Source organism: Heteronotia binoei, chromosome 18 (genome assembly GCF_032191835.1).
Source record: "Heteronotia binoei isolate CCM8104 ecotype False Entrance Well chromosome 18, APGP_CSIRO_Hbin_v1, whole genome shotgun sequence".
NCBI lineage: Eukaryota > Metazoa > Chordata > Lepidosauria > Squamata > Gekkonidae > Heteronotia > Heteronotia binoei.
The window spans coordinates 26,826,465-26,850,939 of record NC_083240.1 but is presented as its reverse complement, the minus strand read 5'-3'; the positions used below and the strand labels follow the sequence as shown (position 1 = coordinate 26,850,939).

Below are 24,475 nucleotides of genomic sequence, written 5' to 3'. Positions count from 1 at the left end.
CGTGCAGAAATAATGTTTCTATTGTTTCTGAGCCGGGGCTTGCTCTGAAAGGAAGCTTGCATGGGGCCAGCTGGCACATGTGCCCCGGTGACATCGCAGTCCCTCCCGTGTGTAGAGCTAACTCTGATCTAAACTCATCCGTAGGTTTGTGTCTAAGTCTGGCGTAACGTTGAGTAGGATTGCTCTCTGTCTTTAAAAAAAAATATATTTACAGAATACTTTGGCTTATTTTGGATAGATTGAAGGAAGACAGATGTTTAATGAATGGCAGCTTTAAAGGCCTGCGTGTGAGATACGTGATGGGTGTGCCCAAAGAATAAATAGTGTAAATATATGTGTGCTGTGCATAAGAGCCTTGCGGGACCAGAGTAAAGATCCTTCCACTCCTGCATCCCGTTTTCTTCAGTAACCAGCCAAAGGCAGGGCACAAGCAGCCCCACTCCCCATTTTGTTCTTCACTTTTCGATACTTGGAACAAGACCCTCTGTGGACACATAGAATGGCTAAAAGCTCTTTTAACAGTTCATTAATTTGTCCAAATCTCTCTGCTCTTCTCGTAAGAACACAAGAAGGGCCCCATGGGGTTTAGGAACATCCTTGCCCAGCATTCTATTTCCAACAGTGGACAGCCTTCCATCTCAGCCTGATTTTTCTCAGTGATGGCTGCATCTGGTCAGGGAAGACCCCAAGACAAAGATATTGATGAAGGACATTTGTGTATGTGGGGGATACTAGGCAGTACATGCATATGCCCCCGTAGCATTTTTCAGTCTCTCATTGCACTGCTGCTTTATATGGAATTGGTGGGAACCTTATTTTGACCCAAGGCTCTGCTGTGATCACATCCAGGATTGCAAGTTAGGCATCTCTGTCTGCAGTGTTGGGCATGGAGACTTGCTTTCTGGAGGTGGCAGGTCAAGAAGAAGAAGATGACTGCAGATTTATACCCCGCCCTTCTCTCTGAATCAGAGACTCAGAGCGGCTTACAATCTCCTATAGACACCCTGTGAGGTGGGTGGGGCTGAGAGGGCTCTCACAGCAGCTGCCCTTTCAAGGACAACTCCTGCGATAGCTATTGCTGACCCAAAGCCATGCCAGCAGCTGTAAGTGGAGGAGTGGGGAATCAAACCTGGTTCTCCCAGATAAGAGTCTGCACACTTAACCACTACACCAAATTGGCTCTGCAAGCTTCATGTACTAGCCCTGATGGTGAAAGATTCTCTTTTCTAATATAGTTAATTAAAATGCACAAACATAACATATTGGATGGGGCCACGGACCAAATCTTTCTTAACTGGACAAATGGCCCACAATTAGAAAGGATTCTCTTACACATTTTTTGCTTTAACTATTGTTCGCCCTTAAGTAAATCCATATAGCTGTTGGCCCTATATTTGTAATTTGTTCCTGTTTTGTCTCTGCATATCTTAAGATGCCTTCATCATTTTATATGCTAATTTGCCGTTCATCCTCTGTCTAATAAGTCTGAATGGTTTTCTTCCATTTCGTTATATCTGAAGAAGTGTGCATGCACACAAAAAGCTCCCACCTTGAAAAACATTGTTGGTCTTAAAGGTGCCCCTGGACTCTAACTTTATTCTTTTTACCTGCAGTTGTCATGGCTATTAGCCATCAGTGGCTTTCTCCAATCCTCCCAATCCTATTTTAAAAGCCACCAATGCCAATGGCCGTTGCTTTGTCCACTGGTGGGGAATTCCACTGTTTAATCACTTGCGGAGTAAAGAATCACTTCCTTTGGCCTGCCGTTGATTCTGCGGCCCGCCGTCATCTTAGGGCTGCTTGTACCCTCCCTTTTATGGCCTGCCAGTCTTCTGCTCTGTGGGGGCTGTTTCATATCCCTTTGTGTAAACTGGGGCCTTTATTAATGCCAACCCATTCAGTTGGCAGAGAATTCTTATTAGCGTTCCCAGGGGAGAACATCTGAGGAGCTGACGCAGGCATCCACGGTTCAGTTTACGAAGATGCCATCAACAGACCGTTAAGCGTGCAGTTGCCTCCCATCCAGTCCGAGTGTTGGCCTGAGCAAGCCCAAGACGGACTGGCTATGGCTCACCGAGGCAGGGGGCTTTCCTCAGCCCGCTTGCCCGAGATCGGCTCGTTTCGTCACGCAGCAGGGCCCTCCTCTGTCGTCTAGTAATTTTGCAGCCTCACATCTGCTGTGCGAACGCTTCGTTCCGGGCTGAAGCGAGAAACAGAAAAAGATGAATCAACAGTTGGCTGTTCCCACTGCGATCTTTCAAAAAAACAGACCTACGGAGAGGATGACACATGGGCAGAAAATAGTAGAGCGGGGAGAGGAATGGGCCCCCCGGGCTTGACAACAGATGTCTTTCTGCACCAAGATCCAGTCACCTTCCTATAGCTTGGTGCTCTGTTGCACAGCAGAGATTGGCTTTTTACGTGATGACTTTCTCTACGCCGTATGCAACTTGGTCTTTGTGGGCTAATTATGGCTGTATATTTTATTTAATAAAGCCACTGTGTATCCATTTTTTAATTAGCAAGTTCATGAACTATTCAGCCCACGTACATATTCTTCCACAGTATCAGCACTGCTACTACTACTTGGGGTTTTTTTTAAGAAAAAAATTATGTGGTAATGTGCTTACTATGTCACTGTGTAAACAGTTAATAAGTTGGTATTGTTTGAACATTTTAACCTTTAGTAGTTGGCATCCATAGTGCTAATCTTAGGACTGGGAGTGCAGGGGAGGGGTTCACTAAGGACTGTAGACCCTGACCCACACAGCCCAGTCTGTCCCAGTCTGTTGAGAAGCTATCCTGTGCAGGTGAATGAAGTTCACTCCTGCAAACTTCCTGGTGGGATTGTGCCTCATTTGAATCAGGAGGGATCTTTTTTGTCTCATGCACTTGAAATGTGCCAGTCCTCCCTTTTTGCTGCCAGTTTGGTGTAGTGGTTAAGTCCGCAGAATCTTATCTGGGATTTGATTCCCCATTCCTCTTATTTGATTCCCCACTCCTCCACTTGCAGCTGCTGGAATGACCTTGGGTCCGCCATAGCTCTCGTAGGAGTTATCCTTGAAAGGGCAGCTGCCATAAGAGCTCTCTCAGCCCCACCTACCTCGCAGGGTGTCTGTTATCGGGGAGGAAGTTAAAGGAAATTGTGACCACTTTGAGACTCTGAGATTCAGAGTAAGGGTGGGATAGAAATCCAATATCATCATCATCAAGCTGTGGTTTGTCTTTAGAGCACCTGCTTTGCATGCTGAGGCTCTGGGTTTGATTTCTGGCATCTCCTGTTAAATGTTCTTGAGTAGCAGGAGCTGGGAAAGGCCCTTCTCTACCTGAGACCCTGGAAGAGTCATTTACAGTCAGGGTAGTGAAGACTGAGCCGATCGGTTCAGGGGCAAACGGTAGAAAGCAGCTTCATGTGAGCCTCATGCAAATGGGGCCTGCTCCAGTTATCTTCATTGTTCAGCATTTGGTTGACAGATGCTCACAGGGGAGCTCTCTGCATCTGCGTGAGAGGCCCACAGAGCTTTGGATCATGGCCCAGGAGCTCAGCTGTTTGTCTCTAACCCTATTAAACGTAATTGGTTCTAACTCCTCCGATGAGGGATGCATTCCTGAAGTGTGCCTGACGAGCAGGCTTGCGGTGCCGTAATTGCATTTTGCCAAAGTTTCTTGCTTTGTTTGAGAAACTCTGACTTGGAGGGTCTCCTTGAGGTTGTGGGGCCAGGAAAGGACATACTGGTGAAAACCAGGGTGACCTTAGTTGAGTTCTGGAACTCTGTGACCACCTGTCCTCGGCTGGGTCATATCTCAACACAAGAGTTGATGGATTGGGAATGAACTGTGCACTAAACCCTAGTGTCCCCCCTTACTTTGAGGGGTGCTTCTTGATCGCTTCTAATTTCAGAATGTGTTTGTCTTACCAAACGGTTGGATTCCCAGTACTGGTGAGACACTGCGTCCTGTTGCAATTTCTAAGAATGCCCTTGGGCCTGTTCTTGCTGTGTGCCAACTATGTTATGGGAAGGTTTTTTTGGGGTTTTGTCCTCCAGTTGTGGAATCCCATGAGCCTCATTGGAAAGTGATGCTGAGTCTCTTAGCGTTGGGGTTGGTTGCTTAGCAATTGGGGGAGGAATGAACCCCTATGGTGATACGGTTTGATTCAGATAGGCTGCCATGGTAGCTCTGTGGATCTTTTGATGGTTTATGTATTGCTGGTTTTGAAGTCAGCCTGGGCCAAGAGGGGCAGCACCTCCAAAAATCTTAGGAAGCGGTGCTGGTGGGGTAGCATATATTTGAAAACTACATTGCACTTTAGTTACTTATATACTCTGCTGTTCTGTCCAAAGTAGCTTACAACATCCTTCTCCCGTCCTCCACCGCAGCAACAACCCTGTGAGGTAGCTTAGGCTGAGAGAGAGTGACTGGCCAAAAGTCACCCAGCAACCTTCCAGGGCAAAGTTGGGATTTGAACCTGGGTTACCCTAGTCTGACACTGTAGCCAGGGTGGTTTTTTTTTTGTAAGCAGGAACTCCTTTGCATATTAGGCTACACCCCCCTGATGTAGCCAATCCTCTAAGAATTTACAGGGCTCTTCTTACAGGGCCTACTGTAAGCTCTTGGAAGACTGGTTACATCAGGGGGATGTAGCCTGATATTAAAAGGAGCTCCTGCTACAAACGAGGCCCTGACTGTAGCCATTGCACCACACTGTCTCCTGGTGGCCTGAAATAAAGCAAACATATGGCAGAGAGTCTGTTTACAACAGAGGGAAGGCCTGTCTCTGAAGCTGCTGCATGACCCATGGCCACAGAATTCAGGAGAAACTTGACTGAGGTCAGCTTGACTTTTGTCAATACACAGCCTTAAAGCAATGGCCAGGAGGTTCTCTCAGCCAAAGTCTGGCAGAGCCGACAACCTTTGGCGAGCTCTCAGTGTACTGGTGGCAGCTTGCTTTCCAGATGCGCTGACTTTGTTGCAGGAGTGTAGTGGAAATCATTGCATTTAGTAGGATTTAAATGCAAACCAACAGCGGGCCATGATCCAGAGCTCTGTGGCCTCTCATGCAGATACGGATCTCTCTGTGAGCAGCTGCATGCCAAACGCTCCAGTGCTGATGAAAATGGGGAGGTCCTACGAATGTCTCAACTTTTCGTATATCATGTCAGACCGCTGGTCCATCTTGCCTAGTAGTCTGCTTGGACTGGCAGTGGTTCTCCAGAGTTTTTGGCAATGAAGGACTTTCCCAGCACTTGCAAATGGAAGAAGAAGAATTGCAGATTTATACCCCGCCCTTCTGTCTGAATCAGAGACTCAGAGCAGCTTACAATCTCCTATATCTTCTCCCCCCACAACAGACACCCTGTGGGGTGGGTGGGGCTGAGAGGCTCTCACAGCAGCTGCCCTTTCAAGGACAACCTTTGCCAGAGCTATGGCTGACCCAAGGCCATTCCAGCAGGTGAAAGTGGAGGAGTGGGGAATCAAATTCGGTTCTCCCAGATATGAGTCCACACATTTAACCACTACACCAAACTGGCTTTCTCTTTCTCTGGAGATCTTCTGATAGGAAAATGGGCCAAGGAGGGTGTATATTCTGACATGAAGCCCTGACTCCTGCTAAGATCATGTATGTGGAGTGGCTGTATTCAGATGAGGATTAGATTCCAGCATCCTATTTTTTTAGACCCCTGGACTTTTTTCAGCCTTGGCAGAAGTCTTCACCAGTGGCAGTGTTTTCAAAAACTGAAACAATCAGTTTCCTTCCGTTTGAAGGTTCTGGTGTAGGGAGCTTATTGACAAAGGGTGGAGTGGGGAGTCTTCAAGTGGTTGGTTTTGTCCTTTCCTGAGCTAGCTGGGGTGGATTCAAGTGGCTGGCTTTGTGCCAGCTGATTAAAGAACTGGTTTTCCTGGTGAATTCCTAACTGGTATGGTACCTGCTGTTCTGAAGTCCCTGCGATTAGATTGGGACGATTGCTCTGATCAAATTCCAGCCCGAGGGAGGGGAAAGGGAAACAAGTCTTGGGGTTTGCTAGTTGACAAAACTAGCAGCTGTTTAAATAACCTTTTACTGTTCTGCTGATAACTGATTTCTGATACTGAATGTGAAATGGCAGGGTATTCTCCTCCCCGCCCCCCCTTCTGACATTGCTGACATTTCCATTATAGCAAGGCTGATTTACATTCCAGAACTTTTGTTGGTGTTTAACAATCTGAATGCTTTGAAGTAGCCCCCAAAGCCTTTGACTGTTACTTTAGCCAAAAGTGTAAGCTTTTCCAGAGCTGTAGCTGTGTTCGGCTACCATGACAAAATCAAACGGAAGTCTAATGCCACATTCAAGATTTAAACGTTTCTTTCCGCATAAGCTGTTGTGAGTCAGAGCTTGCTTCGTTGGGTGGACTCTCTGGGCAAGCTCTGACTCACAAAACACGCTGAAATAAATCTTGGACTTTAATGTGCAGCAGGGGCTTTATTTGATCTGTCAGATAAGGAGGCTGAATTGGCACCTCCTTCCAGAAAAAGGAAGGGGCACAGCAAGACGGATGTTTTGGGGAGGGGGGAAGTGCCATCAAGTCACAGCTGTAGGGCAGGGGTGTCAAACATGTGGCCTGGGGGCTGAATCAGGCCCCTGGAGGGCTCCTATCAGCCCCCGAGCAACTGGCTGTGGTCTGCTTCCTTCTCCCTCTTGCTTGCTTCCTTCTGCACTACAGGTTGCTTTGCCAGGCTTGCTCAATCACACAGGAGCTGCAGAGTAAAGCCTCTATTTGCGCCATTTGCCGAGGCTCCTGCCTTAGGGAGGAAGGGTGGAAGGGAGAGCTTGCTTTACCAGGCTCTTTCAGTTGCATAGCAAAGCTACTGAGCCAAACTTCTCTTCCTTCTGTTGACTGAGGCTTCTCCCCCTCCTGGTCCCCTGGGGAAAGAAGGAAAGGGCCACAGTTTCCTTTGCCCAATTCCCTGGATCCCATGGGAGAGATACAAAGAAAGCACCTTTAAGACCAATGAGTGTTAATGTTCTAATCATTTTTTAAAAAAAAATCTTTATGTTTGTGTCCTTTATAAAGTTTATATCTCTGCTACCTGGCATTACTTTTTATGACACACATGGCCTGGCCTGACAAGGTCTCATGTCAGATTTGGCCCTCATAACAAATTAGTTTGACACCCCTGGTTCAAAGCAAGAGATGTTCAGAGGTGGTTTGCCATCGTCTGACCTCGTGTTGTGACCCTGATGTTTCTTGGAGGTCTCCCATCCACATTCTAGCCAGGGTTAACCCTGCTCAGCTTCCGAAAGCTACTGGGATCGGGCTCCCCTGGGCTATCCAGGTCAGGGCTCTTTGGATTAGTTTTCTGCGTTAGCTCCCGGGAGTGATTTTGCTTTGGGCAATGGAATGTCTCTCTGCCGCCTAACCCTGGTTTTCCCAGTGCAGAATTCTGCCCATCACTTAACCTTCCATCTTTTCAGTAGTTTTTGCCTGTCTGCATGACCTGTATTGGTAATCTGTGGCCTTTTAAAAGCCACCCTCCTCTTTGTAAACATTCCCGTTTGGTCATCCGGGAAAAGAGACTTGTTTGACTCTGGTGACCAGGCGAGTGGCTTTTTACAAGCCTGATTTGCGAGATCAGGCATGTTGTTACTGTGCAGCCTGTTCCTGCAGCACAGGGTACTTTAGCCTCTGACTGCCCATGTGGCTTTCAAAGGCTAAGGCAGGCTCTGCTGTGTTCATCATTGGGAAAGCACCAGATTCTCACCCGAGAGCAAAGATCAGGGAAACACTGTGGAAGCATTTCCTAAGTTTCCCGCTGGACATTACTGCACTGAACCAGCTGCTTGGGAAGCTGCAGAGCAGATCTGTGCCCTAAGCGAGGGGGCTTTGGTATTTGCTTTACCGGGGGCCGTGGAGTGAGAAGGTCAGTGCTGGCAGACAGATTTCCTCGAGGCTTAATTCAGATGTCCATTTTAGACTGGGAATGTGTGCAGATCTGGCTAGCTGCCAGGCTTGCATTTCAGTTTCCTTCTCCTTTCTTTGACTTCTGTTTTCTTATCTGGAGGATCCCACTTAGAAACCAGCTTCTGTTACCTGTGGTGGATGAATATAGGCATGCAGTTTAACTGGTGGTTGTTCTCCCCCCCCCCCCCCCCGAAAAATTCTGTACAAGGTTGCCAACCTCTGTGGTAGCTGGAGATCTCCTGGGATTATAGCTGATATCCAGGTGACAGAGAACAGTTCACCTGGTGCAAATGGCCACTTTGAGGATGAGACAGGAGCTCTGGTGCCAGGGCTCCTGAAACAACGACATCATACTGTGGGGATCACGCGCTTGGCATACCACCTGAACCCATACCCCACATAAGTCTGAGAACAGAAACAGCACAAGCTGCTCACACTCGTGTTTAACCGCATCCCTGTTTTTCTCCAGTCAGCAAGCCTATTTCTGGCGAATGCTAGATTGTACTATTCTCTGTAGACTGAACAGACATAACTTCCGTGTACCAGGCAGATGTTTCCTGTCATGCTTTGCTGTGCTGTAGGCCTGTGTAACCTTGGTGCAACTTGAGCAGATAAATAAACTTGCACAGAGAGCAAGCTTTTTCCTTCCCCAATACACGTGTCGAGTGATCATTTCTACATCATACCTGTTCTGGTACCAACAAGCCAAGACCGAGCCTGAAGATATGCTGCTGTGGGGAGGCAAGGTACGACTTCTGAGAACTTCACAGACCCTTAGCCCCCCGAAATATAATGGAAACACTGCTTACCAACTGGGCCTCGCACTGACGCGGAGGTTGGCGCAGCCGCAGGCTGGAGTGGAGGACAGCCTGAGCTGTGGGCGGAGTGCCGGGAGGCCAGAGGACGGCAGTGGCGGTCAGGCGGAGTGCCGGAGCGGTGCGGAGGTTGCTGGCGGGGTGGTGGTTCCCTTTCTTCTCGGAGTTCCTGTCCCCCGCGGGGGTGTGGGCTGGCCAGGCCGCGGGTGGATTGCTGGGAGGCCGGGAGAGGCCGGCGACAGACGGAGTGTTGGAGTGACTGGGAGACTACCTGGTGGGATTGTTGGATACAAGCATGACCCTGAGACGATTGCAAAGTTTGCAGGCAGCTGCGAGGCCCCTGTTGTCAGTTGAGTGCCTGAGGGGCTTGACCGTGCAGCTGGGGAGACATGGGGGAGGCTTCCACCCCCCCCCCCCCAGGTCTCCTAGGCTGTGCGAGGGGCCACCTGGAGCTCGAGCAACACTATCGCACTTTAAGAACACTCGCACTTCAAGGACGCTCTGCGCTTTAAGAACACCTTGCACTTTAAGCATTTCAGCGTTTTTATCCAGCATCATAAATCTGCTCTTAACTACCAATGTACAAAGGGATTCTGAATTGCTGACTGCTATATTGATTGTCAATGTAATTTTATTGGTTAATTAATTTTGGATTCTTGGTTAATTGATTGGCTATTTGATGAATTTTATATTTTTGGCAAATTAATTGGAGGGTAATTAGCTGGGAGGGTTTTTACAATTAACGAGCCATCAGAATTAATTAAATTATTTTTAGCTAATTAATTAAAGGGGAGACTGTGAGGGGTTTTTTGATTAAATTAACTATTAGATTAAATTATTAGCAGGTTAGCTTAAATTAGGAAATTGATTAATTGGCGGGAGAAGAGAAGGTTGGGGAGTGGAGTAGGGTGATATGCTGGGTCTGTTTACAGCTGGTTGAAGTGGTGGTGGAGACCAGCAGGGGATGACTGGCCTGGGGATTCCAGTACTCCTGGGGAGGGGAAGGTATGATGGTGAGAACAGACAGAAGTATAAGGGAAGGAGGCCGAGACATATAGTGCTCGGCCCCCTTCCAGTCTGTGTCCCATCCCAACGGTGGCAGATAGTGGGGTCAGGTTGAATCACTCACTTCCGTCATTGGTGTTATGCAACGCCAGGTCCATAAATAATAAGACCTCAATCCTTTGGGATTTCTTGTTTGAGCAGGATGTGGACCTGGCTTGCGTGACGGAGACGTGGGTGCGGGATGGGGAGACTGTAGCTCTTTCCCAGATGGCTCCTCCAGGATACTCAGTCTTTCACCAGTCACAGACTAGCGGGCGGGGGGGAGGGGTGGTTCTATCATACAAGAGGCTTAATCCTTCCAGGCTCTCCTAGCCCTGGAGATTAAGGGTATTGAATGTGCCGGTCTGGCGTGGGACATTGGGGAGGGGTTGGTGATCTGGCTGGTGTACCATCCGCCTAACGCATCGGCCGGCACCTTACCATCCCTGATGCCTCCATAACAGGCTGGGCATTGGAGTACCCAAAGCTTTTGATCCTGGGTGACTTCAATGTTCATGTCGATGACGCGACCTCCAGTCAGGCGATGGACCTAGTGTCATCCATGGCGACGCTGGGACTCTCCCAAATTGTTACAACGCCCACTCACCAGGCGGGACACATGTTAAACTTGATCTTTGTGGCGGGAGTTTTAGTGGACGGTATTACTGCCGAAGCAGTGCCATGGTCGGACCACTATGCCCTCAAGGCTCATGTGGATGTCCCACCCCAAGCCTGTTTAGGCGGTGAGCGTATTTTAGCTCGCCCGCAGAGCCAGATGGACCTGGAACGGTTCCAAACGGCTCTACGCCTCCTGCCAATTCCCTGGATGACCTGATGGAGTCTTGGTATGATAGACTCTCCAGAGCCATCGACGAGATCGCACCTCGGCGTCCTCTGAGCCCTCGCTCTAAGTTAGCGCCATGATATAACCTGGAGTTGTGGCAGATGAAGCGAGGACTCAGATGGCTAGAGAGGCAATGGCGGTGTACTCGAGACAAAGCGACTAGAACATCTTATAGAGAGTTTATGAGGTCCTATGAGATGGCAGTCAAAGCCACAAAGAAAACTTACCTTACTTGTAGTAGTCAAAGCATGACAAACAGCAGCTGGGAAGAGAATTGGCTGTGTTCATGTGTAAAGTGCCATGAAGTCGCAGCAGACTTATGACAATCCTGTACGGTTTCCAAGGCAAGAGATGTTCAATGTAGCATTGCCTTCCTCTGCAGAGCAACCCTGGACTTTCTTGGTATCCCGTCCAAATACTAACCAGGGCCAACCCTGGCTATATACTGTTTTATACTGTTTTTAGAATGTTGTTATCCGCCCTGAGCCTGTTTTTGGGAACGGGTGGAATATAAATTACCTAAATAAATAAATAAAATAATAAACCCTGCTTAGCTTCTGAGATTTACCTAGCCTGGGTCGTCCAGGTCAGGGCAAGGTAAATTTGTGTCTGTTAAGTGCTATAAAGTCGCTTCACTGCCCTGTGCATTAACTTTCTCCAAAACATCCTATCATTAGCATTTTTAGTTCTTGTAAACAGAGTCAATCTGTCTCATGTTGGGTCTTCCTGTTTTCCTGCTGCCTTCAGCTTTTCCTAGCATTATTGTCTTTTCCATTGACTCTTGTCTTCTCATCGTGTGACCAAAAGTACAGCAGCCTCAGCTTAGCCCCACTGTATCTTCAAGGGAGAGTTCAGGCTTGATTTGGTCACGATGACCCCACTTATTTGTCTTTTTGGCCATCCACGGTAGCCACAACTCTTATCCAACACCACATTTCAAAGGAGTCTTCTTTCTTCCTGTCAGTTTTCTTCATAGTCCAGCTTTCACACCCATACATAGTAATGGGGAACGTTGTGACATGAAACTCTTAGGATGAGGCAGTCCAAAATCAAAAAAGGTGGATTTAGTCAAACATAAATACCATTGAAATAGTCAGACTCAGAGAATAAACGCTGAGGTGAGCCAAGTTTCTGCCTTTTGGCACAGTATCTTCAGGTATCCCGGTGTTTCCCTTCCTGCTGGGGGTGTAGTCAGAAAATTTGGGGTGGTGAGGCATTGGGAAATCCTGTGGGGCAGGGGAGAGAGAGAGAGAGAGCGATGAAAACTGCTGCCCACATAGTGTTAGTGTGAGCTAGTGTTAGTGTCGAGTTTGTGTGAGCGAGAGAGAGAGAGAGAGAGATGAAAACTGCTGAGAGAACACTTCCTTCAGACAGCCCTCATGATTCTACTGGCTTCATCTACATGAGCTGTTGAGTGGGGGGAATCTTTGATTCTCTGTCTCTTGCATTTTGCAATTCTATTTTATTTTTTGCAATGTTGGCCACTGTGTGAGACAGAAGGCTGGTCTGGACGGATCTAATCCATTTGGGCTCTTCTTAGAATGCTGACTCTCAAAACTCTCATTCTCCATAGGGGGGAGGGTTTCCCTTTTCAGCTGAGAGGACTTTCCTCATGCCGCTGATTTTCCCTGTCAGGTTCTCCCTCCCCCTCCAACTGGGCTGTCCATCCAAACCAGCTTGTTTGCCTCTGCCCAGCTGACCTCTCTCTCTTTTTTTCCTCCTCAGTTGACTATGTGGGCAGCTTGCTGCAGCTGGTCATGCCTCAATGGACTACCAGAAGAGATGCAGGCCCACCCTCAGCAGGGGACTCGCACGCAGGCCTACTCCAACGCCGGCTACAGTTCCTTCCCTTCTCCCACAGGTTCTGAGCAGAGCTGTAAGGCTTGTGGGGTGCACTTCAACAACTCCTCCCTGAAGGTGAGCGAGAGGTGTTTGCCTCTGGGGGTTCCTCATAGGGCAGGGCTGAGAACCTAGCTGAGGGGGTTGTAGGCTTGAGCGCTTCAGCTGGTGTAATTTTATATGTACTTCGCTGCTTTTTAGAACTGCCTTAAGTGTGGGAAACTTTCCCAGCAAAAATGGTCCACTAAATGCTTGTTCCTCAGGTCGCTGTTTACTATATGTGGCAGGACTTTTAAGATATGGGCATCCATTTTGAGTGCGGTGCATGTTCAGAGACCTGAAGGAAGGCCTTCTGGTTCTGACCCCTTTAATTGGGCACCTTGGCTGTCAGCTCTGGGATTATCTTCAATTAAAGAAGGCTTCCAGTGTACTCAGAAAGCTGGCTTTATTGATCGATAGAAGCCGTAGCAATAAATGTCTGTGTCAGAACGGGCTCACCTTTGGAGGGCAAGTCTTTTATACTTTATCTAGGGCCATTATGCAGCCTGCCAAAACTACAGCACAAAAGCCCACTCAATATAATACAAACTGGTTCTCACCAACACTTCCAGCGCATAACACAATTAGCTGTAAGAGCTGTCTCCGAGAACAGACAAAAAAGTCCTTGAATTAGAGCTTAACTCCCTTCTGCAGGGTAGAAACAAATATTTGCAAATGCCACAATAGACAATACAAAGCAAAGGCGAAGCAGGCAGGATGTTCCTTCCCCCCTCTCTTAATAATCCATATAAATCGGCAGTCTTCTTCTTAAGACATCCAGCATACAGAAATAGAAAAATGGCAAGGCCACTTGACACAACCCCTCATTGTTGGGGGGGGGGGGGGGGATGTTGCCACTGCTGCCCTCCATCCCCCACCCCACCCCCTATGCAGTGCCTTTTGCTCTGGACAAACCAGTGAAGCAGAAATCAAGTAGAGAGTGAAGGCCTGTGCTTGGGGTGGTGGGGAGAGGAATGAAAAAGAATTGGGATAACTCCACCCCCCAACTTCTTCCCAATTTTAGGGAAACTTCTAAAAAGAAGAAGACTGCAGATTTTATACCTCGCCCTTCTCTCTGAATCAGAGTCTCAGAGCGGCTTACAATCTCCTTTATCGCCTTCCCCTACAACAGACACCCTGTGAGGTGGGTGGGGCTGAGAGGGCTCTCCCAGAAGCTTCCCTTTCAAGGACGACTCCTATGAGAGCTATGGCTGACCCAAGGCCATTCCAGCAGGTGCAAGTGGAGGAGTGGGGAATCAAACCCAGTTCTCCCAGATAAGAGTCCGCACACTTAACCACTACACCAAACTGGCTCTGAAATCTTTTCTCCTTTGGAAGGACTGAAATGTTTATTAAGAGAAGAATGTTTTAACATCGAGGTCACAGCTGACTTAAGGCAGCCCCGTGGTGCTGACAAGGCAAGAGGCATTCAGGGAGTGGTTTGCCATTGCCTGACTTTGCATAGCAACCCTGTACTTCCTCAGTGGTCTCCCTTCCCAAGGCCAACCAAGGGCTGACCCTGCTTAGTTTCTGAGATCTGATGTGATGGGGCTAGCCTGGGCTCTCCAGGTTAAAGCAAGACAAAGCTTTACTTGTTCAAAAACGCTTGTTACAGATATTCTTGACGTAAAACAACCTACAGTAGAAGATAATGATTCCTTTGTGTCCTGCAGAGACTATCTGGAACGATGTACACAACGTAATTATAAGGATGTCCGTTGTTTCAATCTGACTAATTTTGTCCACGGGTAATTTGCTGTGACAATGGTACACTGTTGAATAATTCAGTGCTTTTAGTACTACAGAGTTTAACTTTATATCCAGATGTCTAATGTTGAGGATAATGGCAATTGGCTTGTGGAAAACTAAGGCATTTATACTTCTAAATTCCATAACTGTGCCAAAAAGTATACTTTTGTATGGTAACTAAGCGATAAATGACAGTTTCAATTTTGCTAAAGCAGTACAATTCAGCAGTTGAATTCTAGCAGGAGCTCCTTTGAATATTAGGCCACACGCTCTTGATGTAGCCAGTCCTCCAAGAGCTTACAAGGCTCTTTTTTGTAAACTCTTGCAAGATTGGCTACATCAGGGGGTATGGCCTAATATGCAACGGAGCTCCTGCTAGAATTCCACCCCTGACGATAACTGTAGCTTGGGTAAGAAAGAAAGACTTGCCTGTATTTCAGTTTTCTCCCCAATTGCTATGTGCTGTGGGTGGGGGACTAGGTTTTTTCCCCCCCTCTTAACATTTCCTGAGTGTTTACTTTTCTAGGGGCCTGCTAACCACAGGAGGTGAAAATGTGGCCAGCCATTAGTGGCACCAACAAATAGACAGTATTGATGCCAGTGTCCCATGCAAGCAAGAAGGCACCCAAATGGTCGACCCCCACCCCCCACAGCGCTATTGGCCACTAACAGTTCGTTCCCCACCACGCCTGCCTCACGTGTTGGCAGCCGTGGTTATTGCCTGCTTCCACCTGTTCCCCGGGGGATCCTCCCAGCTTCTCGGTAGGGAGGACTGCGGCATGTGCTCTTCACACTTTCAATGGTAGCTGTGTAAGGCCAGGCTGGGGTGGAAGCCCAGATCCTTGCTACTTCCCAGGGCTAGGCAGACACAGAGGTTTTATGGGGTCTCAGCACCTGCCTGAGGCTTCCCGGCCCCTGAAGCTGAGTCCCATCTGAATCCTGTGGTGGTGTACAGCCTGACTCCTGTTGTAGTTGTTTTGTCTGCCATCTCCTTCCATGGAATGTGTAGATCAGCTCTGAATGGTGGTGCCCGAGTGTACAGCTGTCGTTTCTGAGACCCAGTGAAGACTCCATCCTCCCCCCACCCCACCATTCCCTTCCTGGCATGATGGAAATAGATTTGGCATGGGGACAGATGTGTGCTTTTCATTGCCCTTCATACCCAGGACCAGTTTAGGGGTTGCCCCAAAGCCAACCTGAGGCATAGCGAAACGGAAATGGTTAATCCACTTCTGCTAAATTAATGTGGACCAAAATCCACCAGGGAGTTCTCTGTTGCAGACTTCATTGAAACAGACGGCAGGTATGCAAGAATGTGTGTCGTCCATTCAACGGGGCTTGTGCAGGGAAGCTGTGGACTGCGTCCTGTCTCATCAGAACTATCTCTGCCCCATTCTGCCAACCATAACAGCATCCAAATTCCCCGTTTTTCAGCAATTGCCTCCCAAGGAGGTCTTGTCTACACTGGACCCTGTTGGCTGGTGCACTGGACCACACAAGCCAGTGGGAGATGGTATTTATCAGTGATGGAAAGTTCTGCCAAGCCGTTGCAAACTCACGGTAATTCTGTAGGTTTTCAAGGCAAGAGATGAACAGAGGTGGGTTGCCATTGCCTGCCTCTGCATGGCAAACCTGGACTTACTTGATGGTCTCCCATCCAAGTACAGCCAGGGTCAGCTCTGCTTAGCTTTTGACATGGGGCTCGCCTGAGCTATGCAGGATAGGGATAGTATTCATTGAACGCTCCTAATATAAAGCCGCCCAAGTGCAAGGTGTTTGTACAGAAAAGCTCTGCTGCAGAGCCGGCATAAAACTTTTGCATGCCCTCTCTGAACTGGTTTTTCTAGTTACTCCTGCTTTGTGCGCTTAATCCGTGCACGCCTGAGCTTGTCCAAAATCATCAGTGTCGCAGGCCGGCAAGACAAGTTGGCACCCTTTGCTTGGGGAAGCCTGTTGAAATGGGAAGGATTCCCAAAGGATGGCTGCAGTCCAAGTTTAGTTCTTCAGCACGTCCCTGACCCAGCGGCGCTCCCAGGCAAAAGACGGCAAGGAACAGGAGGCATGACTTTCTCAAGGGGATGTGTGCGCATAATGCACTTCCATCTTAACTACTGCAACCCAGATGTGTAAAAATAACTTTGAAATCTATGATCGACTATATGATGGCCAGGAAACTGGGTATTTTCAGCACTCCAAGGGTCTCTTTTACTAACTGTGCCAAGGTGAATGTGGCAAAACCTTTATGAGAATGCCTCACAGACTTGTAGCGTATGGATCAGGAGGCCTGTCCCGTCTCCCTGAGCACGTTTGCAACTCTCAGCACGGATGACCACTGTGACTTTCTCTCATGCTCTGTGACTTTCTCTCATGCTCCAGCTTGGCAACTCTGCAGGCTTTCTTTGCAGACAGTCAAGTCTGTTTAGCACCACAAGTCGTTACAAAATGAGGCTGTGCCTGGAACCTTAGAGAGGAGCATGTTGCGTAGCAAATACGATTACTACGTAATTTCATTCTGCTTGCGAAAGCCAAAGTTCCAAGAGAACAGGAAGCTTGTAAGATGGCTTCCGTGTAGCTGACCTGAAGCAGAATTCCTGATGTGACCCACCATTAAAGTGACCTGTGTATTTCTGACTTTCCAAGTGGGTTTTGCAGAAAAAGGAGGACTGAAAACATCCTGTAGATGATAATATTGGACACCTTTCGCGCCGCCATCCTAAGCAAAGTTACATCTGTTTTAACTCCACTGAAAGCAATCAGCTTTGAAGAGCGTGACTCTGCTTAGGATGGCCTTGCCAGGTAGCGTACCTTGCAGAACTTGGTGGGGATTGAGATAAGGATTGTTTCTGCAAAGGGCCCAGACATCTGGAAGACTCACTCCGCTGCAGGGAGTGGAAGCGGCCCAAAAGCATGGCGGAAGGTATTCAATAAATGATCAGAGGTGGTTTGCTTTTGCCGGCCTCTGCGTAGCGACTCTGGACTTCCCTGGCGGTCTCCCATCCAAATACTAACCAGGGCCGACCCCAAGATCTGACGAGATAAGGCTGTCCAGGCCATAGCTCTTGCCAGACTGTGCCTCCTCCGTGACCCAGTCCAGTTTCTTTTAAAGTCTAGGTTAGGAATCCTCATCACCTAGTCTTTTTCTTTCGTAGAAAGAAGGAAGGAGGGTGGACAAGACTGGGTCTTATAGCTCAAACGCTTTCAGTATTGTGGGATGCAGGGAGATGTTTTTCTGCCTCTCTCCTTCCCCCTGACAAAAATAGGCACAAAGTCCATTACAGTTGGCTGTAACCCACCCCGACTCTCCCTGCCTCCCTGGTTCAAAGCAAGGACTCCTGTGTAGCAGGCTAGGGTGCTGGCTGCTTTGGAGGCAGTTGGGCAGTTATTTAGAGGAAGCTTCTTCTTGGTTTTCTCCCCCCCCCCCCCCCCCCTATACTCCTGCTTTCTCTTTGCAAAGGCAAAGCTGTGCACGTTTCCATGGAAGCTGTCCAAAGCCTTAGGGACCAGGCAGCGCTTGAGTTGCTTGAAAGCTCCAGGAAGGCTTCTTTCCTGGAACCACTTTTAAGTGTGTCAGAGGCTCGCGGCAGGGCAGGGACGTGCAGCGCAGTGCCCAAGGAGTTGGCCGTTCTTCCTGTTGCATTCCAAGTAGTGAGCCAAGCGGCTGGCAAACAGGTTCCTCAAAAGCCAGAGTCCTCGCTGTGGGCACACGTTTCTCTATACCATGGTTGTTCCAAGGCGAGTTCCAGGAAAACGCATCCCCTACCTCATTTTAGATGATGCCTTCGATCCAGCCTCTGGAGGCAGGAAAGACCTGCTGTACCTAATGAAGTGCTCTGTGCAGGCTGAAAGCTTGCACCTGGTAATTGTTACTGTAGTGACTTGGTGGAATCCAACCCATTAGTCCAATCCAAAACATTAGTTGGTTCTCTTCTGTTAAAAACATAAGATCCTTGCTGGATCAGCCCAGTGATTCATCTTGTCCAGCAATCCTGTCTTATGCAGTGGCCAACCAGTTCCTCTAGAGCAGTGTTTCCCATTTGCAGGGTCGTGACCTGGTACCGGGCCATGGAAGCCTCACTACCGGGTCACAAGAAAAGCCAAAGCTAGCCCCGCCCCCAGAAAAACTAGCCCCGACCCATCTCTGTGTTGTGCAGAGAGGAGCTGGGCTGCCTCTCCTGTCTTCTCCCCCGCTCCCAGTGTTTGAGAGAAAAGCTGGCATCCATTGGCACTTTAGACCCATGAAATGTTCTTTAAGGTATGAGCTTTCATGTGCCTTGCAGTATGTTCTTTTGGGGAGATTTCCCCGGAAGGCCTGGGTGGCAAAGAAGGTTGTGTGTGTTTTTTTTCAGCTGGGAGAGGTGGGGAGTGGACATTCCAGTAGCTGTTTGTTTTTTACCAAATGACCCCTGGGCAGAATTTTTGCTGGCTGGGGTCATCTGATGGTGAGGAAGGCTTTCCCCCCCCTTTGGCCACGCTTTCTTTCTTTCTTTCTTTCTTTCTTTCTTTCTTTCTTTCTTTCTTTCTTTCTTTCTTTCTTTCTTTCTTTCTTTCTTTCTTTCTTTCTTTCTTTCTTTCTTTCTTTCTTTCTTTCTTTCTTTCTTTCTTTCTTTCTTTCTTTCTTTCTTTCTTCCCTCCCTCCCTTTCCTCCCTTTCCTCTTTCCCTTCCCTTCCTCCCTTCCTCCCTTCCTTCCTTCCTTCCTCCCTTCCTTCCTTCCTTCCTTCCTTCCTTCCTTCCTTCCTTCCTTCCTTCCTTCCTTCCTTCCTTCCTTCCTTCCTTCCTTCCTTCCTTCCTTCCTTCCTTCCTTCCCCTGCAAGTGATGCTCCGTCTGTATTCTTGGTGCTGGGTGGGGAAGCAACAGTGGGAGGGCTTCTAGTGCCCTGGCCCCACTGGTGGACATTCTGGTGCTTTTGGGCATTGTATGAGGGAATTTTGGACTGGATAGTCCACTGGCGTGATCCAACATGGCTCCTCATGTTTATGTTCTTTCTTTCCATGTCTTCTCTTCCTTTCCTTTCCTTTCCTTTCCTTTCCTTTCCTTTCCTTTCCTTTCCTTTCCTTTCCTTTCCTTTCCTTTCCTTTCCTTTCCTTTCCTTTCCTTTCCTTCTTTCTCTTTCTTTCTTTCCTTCCATTTTTGCTGGATGAAACTTTTCTGTTCATCATACTGTTGTTGCAGACATAGGAGCTCTGCCAATGAAAAGCTGGCACCCCCAGTTGTAGCCAGGTGGCCTTCTATGAGATTTCTGAGTGAGTGAGAGTAAGAGGTGTGCGGCAGAAAGAGATTACTGGCGATTACTGCGGTATATCTCAACAGCACTGGAAGAGATGGTACTATGAACTTGGCACCATTTTACTGGTCCTGCTTTTAACAGTTGTCTGACACCAAAATTAAACTCCTCCTGTAGATACTAAAAAGGATGAAAGTAGTTCACTGGCTAAGTATCTGCACAACAGGTTGGTTTTAAAGGCATGGGAAACACAGCCAATAAAAAGCTGCAAGCCCCTCATAAATATCCTTTTTGGGATAACTGCAGAAAAGCTTCTATGAACTTCATATAACTTGAAATTCATGAATTGCAGTACAATTCTCTGCTACCTTTAACAGCAATTTCCCAGTGTTTCAACCAAAGAAAAGTATGAAAAATAGCTGTCGAAAGATTTTCTTGAAACCAAGCAAGCTTGGTTGTAGTTTGAGGCAGGGTTCCAGTAGCAGCAGCTGAAGGAAGGGCCTACTAAATGTGTTAGTATATTTTGAGGTAGAGCGACTGCCAGGGCCCAGTGTGGGTGGTACACAGTGCTGGGTGGTACACAGTGCTGGCATTCCTGATGGCAGTGGAACAGCACTCCCAACTACATACACTGGCCAGTGCTGTTGAGGAAGGGATGTGTAGGTGGTGCAGGCAATTGAACATGAGCATTAGGAGTGCTTGCAATCTGGAGAAGAATACACAAACAGATAGGTGCATGCAGGTGTGGGGGTGGAAAGAGAGGACCGCCCACTTTCCACCCCCATTTTGGCTCAGCATGAGTTTCAGAGAGATTTTTCTGAAATTGAATTTACTTCCATAGAAGAGGCAGGTTTGGGGAGTGCCCTGGAAGTGAAATAACAGGAAAAGGTGGAGTTTTGGTTCAGTGTACCCTGGAAGTGACATCACTTGGTCCTTGACATCACAGGAAATGACATAATTCCCGTCTTCCGTCTCTACCCCCAAAGTCTCCTGTCTCCACCCCCAAATTTTAGTGGGCCATGAAGGAGAAGTGTAAAAATCAGGCCATGGGAAAGAAAAATTTGGGAAATCCTGCTCTAGAGGTCCAACAGCAGGGCGCAAAGACTGAGGCCTTCCCCTGATGTTTTCTCCTGGCACTGAGATTCAGAGTTTAACTGCCACACTGGAGAAGCCAGCGTGATGTAGTGGTTAAGGATGGTGGGCTCTGATCTGGAGGACTGGTTTTGATCCCCACTCCTCCACATGAAGCCTGCTGGATGACCTTGGGCCAGTCACAGTTCTCTCAGAGCTCTTTCAGACCTCCCTGGAGAAAAACAATACCTCCTCCTTCCCCTGGAGAAAAACAATACCTTTGCATTTTTTTAGACATGAAGCCTCTGTTTGCAATATCGTGAAGTTAGTTAAAAAGGTATTTTTAAGTGGTGCTGAGTAGTATTTTCCCCCCCCCCCCCCTTAGAGGAAGAATGGGAGAGCGGCCCTGGGCCATTGGTTGTTCAGACAACCATATCCATGTTCTCCTCAGGCCTTCCTGCCCAGGATCTCTCTCCGCTTTGATGCACATTTCTCTTCTCTCTTCTCTTCCAAAACAGCACATCTGCTTGGACTGTAAAAAGAATTTCTGCCCAGACTGTTCGCATCAGCCCGAAAGTGGCCCCTGCCTTTGCCTCCTCTGCGAGCGGTTCCGCGCCACGAACTTCCAGCGGGAGGAGCTGATCAAGATGAAGGTGAAGGACTTGCGGGACTACCTGGAGCTCCGGGAGATCCCCACAGAGATGTGTCGCGAGAAGGACGAGCTGGTGTTTCTGATCATCGGCCAGCAGCCCCCCGTCCCCCAAGGGGACAGGACTACTTGGGCCACGCTGTTTACGGTGGACTCCACTGTGCCGCAGCCGGACTTTGAGGCTGTGCCGCAAACCAGGTTGCCAGACCCTACCTCAATGGATGTCTCTCCAGCGTTGGACTCGCCAGATCTGTCCTTGGAGTCAGAGGAGGCCCCCCAGGTACCTTCTGCCTCCTCCAGTCTTCTCTCAAAGCCCATTGGCTCTCACTCACTGCTCTCTTGGCAGCTTGTTTTATTTGTTTACCTCATTTATCCCCCACCTTTCTCTCCAGTGGAGAACCGAAGCAGCTGGTATCCTTCTTTCCCCCTCCATTTTGTCCTCACAACAACCCTGTGAGGTAGGTTAGGTTGAGCTTGAGCAAACTGGTCCAAGTTCACCCAGCAAACTTCCATTCCAGGGTGGAGATTTGAACCCAGGCCGCTCAGATCCTAGTCTCACATTTTTTAAAACGCTTTATTTCAGATTTTAATAAAAATAACAAACTGTAACATCAAAACGTCTTTTAAATGAAATTTGACAAAAAACGTACATTTTTTTTCACTTCATTCAGAATAAAGCTATGCTTTTATACTGCTTAGGAATAGCTAATTCCAGCAACTTAGATTCTCCCCCCAACCTGATCAAGAATGCTATAAGGTCCCCTCTCCCCTTAAATACCTCCTTCTTAAGTCCTTGTATATTATACTATAATATTATCATTCGCTGTGGACTTTCTGTATTTATATAAATTAGTATGTTCTGATCTATGCTGGCCATGGGCTGTAATAATAAACTGATATATTAGAAGCAGGAAACCAGCCAGGGAGGCAGTGGGGCCCTTGGATGACCAAGGGGTCAAAGGATTACTGAAGGAGGATAGGGAAATGGCTGAGAAGCTGAATGCATTTTTTGCCTCCGTCTTCACTGTGGAAGATGAGAAGTGTTTGCCTGCTCCAGAACCACTTATATTGGAAGGGATGTTGAAAGACCTGAGTCAGATTGAGGTGACAAGAGAGGAGGTCCTACAACTGATAGACGAATTAAAAACTAATAAGTAACCAGGTCCGGATGGCATACAACCAAGAGTTCTGAAAGAACTCAAAGTTGAACTTGTGGATCTTCTGACAAAAATATGTAATCTTTCATTGAAATCTGCCTCTGTTCCTGAGGACTGGAAGGTAGCAAATGTCACCCCCATCTTTAAAAAGGGTTCCAGAGGAGATCCGGGAAACTACAGGCCAGTCAGTCTGACATCAATACCGGGAAAGTTGGTAGAAACCATTATCAAGGACAGAATGAATAGGCACATTGATGAACACGAGTTATTGAGGAAGACTCAGCATGGGTTCTGTAAGGGAAGATCTTGCCTCACTAACCTGTTACATTTCTTTGAGGGGGTGAACGAACATGTGGACAAAGGAGACCCAATAGATATTGTTTACCTTGACTTCCAGAAAGCTTTTGATAAAGTTCCTCATCAAAGGCTCCTTAGTAAGCTCGAGAGTCATGGAGTAAAAGGACAGGTCCTCTTGTGGATCAAAAACTGGCTAATTAATAGGAAGCAGAGAGTAAGTATAAATGGGCAGTCTTCGCAGTGGAGGACGGTAAGCAGTGGAGTGCCACAGGCTCAGTACTGGGTCCCATGCTCTTTAACTTGTTCATAAATGATTTGGAGTTGAGAGTAAGCAGTGAAGTGGCCAAGTTTGCAGATGACACTAAATTGTTCAGGGTGGTGAGAACCAGAGAGGAGTGTGAGGAACTCCAAAGGGATCTGTTGAGGCTGGGTGAGTGGGCGTCAACGTGGCAGATGAGGTTCAGTGTGGCCAAGTGCAAAGTAATGCACATTGGGGCCAAGAATCCCAGCTACAAATACAAGTTGATGGGGTGTGAACTGGCAGAGACTGACCAAGAGAGAGATCTTGGGGTCATGGTAGATAACTCACTGAAAATGTCAAGACAATGTGCGATTGCAATAAAAAAAGGCCAACGCCATGCTGGGAATTATTAGGAAGGGAATTGAAAACAAATCAGCCAGTATCATTATGCCCCTGTATAAATCGATGGTGCGGTCTCATTTGGAATACTGTGTGCAATTCTGGTCACCGCACCTCAAAAAGGATATTATAGCATTGGAAAAAGTGCAAAAAAGGGCAACTAGAATGATTAAAGGTTTGGAACACTTTCCCTATGAAGAAAGGTTAAAACGCTTGGGGCTCTTTAGCTTGGAGAAACGTCAACTGCGGGGTGACATGATAGAGGGTTACAAGATTATGCATGGGATGGAGAAGGTAGAGAAAGAAGTACTTTTCTCCCAATACAAGAACTCGTGGCCATATATATATAAATTTTTGGCCACTGTGTGACACAGAGTGTTGGACTGGATGGGCCATTGGCCTGATCCAACATGGCTTCACTTATGTTCTTAAACTGAAACTGATTCCAAAACGTAATCAAAAAAAGGAGACAATTTCCCCATAAAAAAATGAGAAGTGCAGTAGCTGAATATTTTCTGAGGCCTTATCCATGAAAACATCCTCACATTCTAACCACTGCAACAGGCTAAGCTCTCTCAGCACCCTTGGCCACATTCTGATTATTTTTGCAGTTGGGGTTCACAGTTGGGGGCACCGATGTGTAGCTGCTGCAGAGAAATGCCATCTAGAGAACATGGTGCCACGGGAGAGGCTGTGGCTCGCATGCAGGATATAATCTCTGGCGATTCAGACTCTGGCCATCTTCCTTTTGAAAATGGATCTAGGCTTGCAGGTGTGGGGAAAGATCCCTCTTTACTGGAGGCCCCTGGGCCACTGCCATTTGGAAAAGGCTCTCGTTCAGCCAGCTGGATTCAGGCAGAGAGCTTCAGACACTCCTGTAGATTTACAGACCTTTCTCAGCTCATGCTTAGATGGCTCTGTTAAAAATTAATGTGGAAATTTCTATTAAGTTGCTGTTGTTTACATACCTTCTGGCCGGCTTCTGGGGCTGCTGGCAGCTGCAGCTTTCTCTGATCTCTCCCTGACTTTGGCGGCTGACCTCGCCCTTCTCCGCGTCCAGGCTTTTTCTGCAGTGCCCCTCCAGCCCGCTTGAGAATCTCTAATAAGACCCATGTAATGAGCCCGTTTCAGGAAAGGGCGGATTATAAATTAACTAAACAAACAAAC

At 47.8% G+C, this 24,475-nt stretch overlaps 1 protein-coding gene across 2 annotated transcripts in view; it reads left to right on the top strand.

Moving 5' to 3' along the window:
* Positions 1-24,475, top strand: part of RFFL (ring finger and FYVE like domain containing E3 ubiquitin protein ligase) — a 53,789-nt gene that overhangs the window by 16,079 nt on the left and 13,235 nt on the right. For both annotated transcript variants that reach the window (XM_060258915.1, XM_060258916.1), the window contains exons 2-3: positions 12,370-12,561; positions 21,084-21,494. In XM_060258915.1, the coding sequence (XP_060114898.1) occupies positions 12,376-12,561; positions 21,084-21,494 (597 nt within the window). In that variant the 5' untranslated portion in view covers positions 12,370-12,375. The remainder of the gene's footprint in view (positions 1-12,369; positions 12,562-21,083; positions 21,495-24,475) is intronic.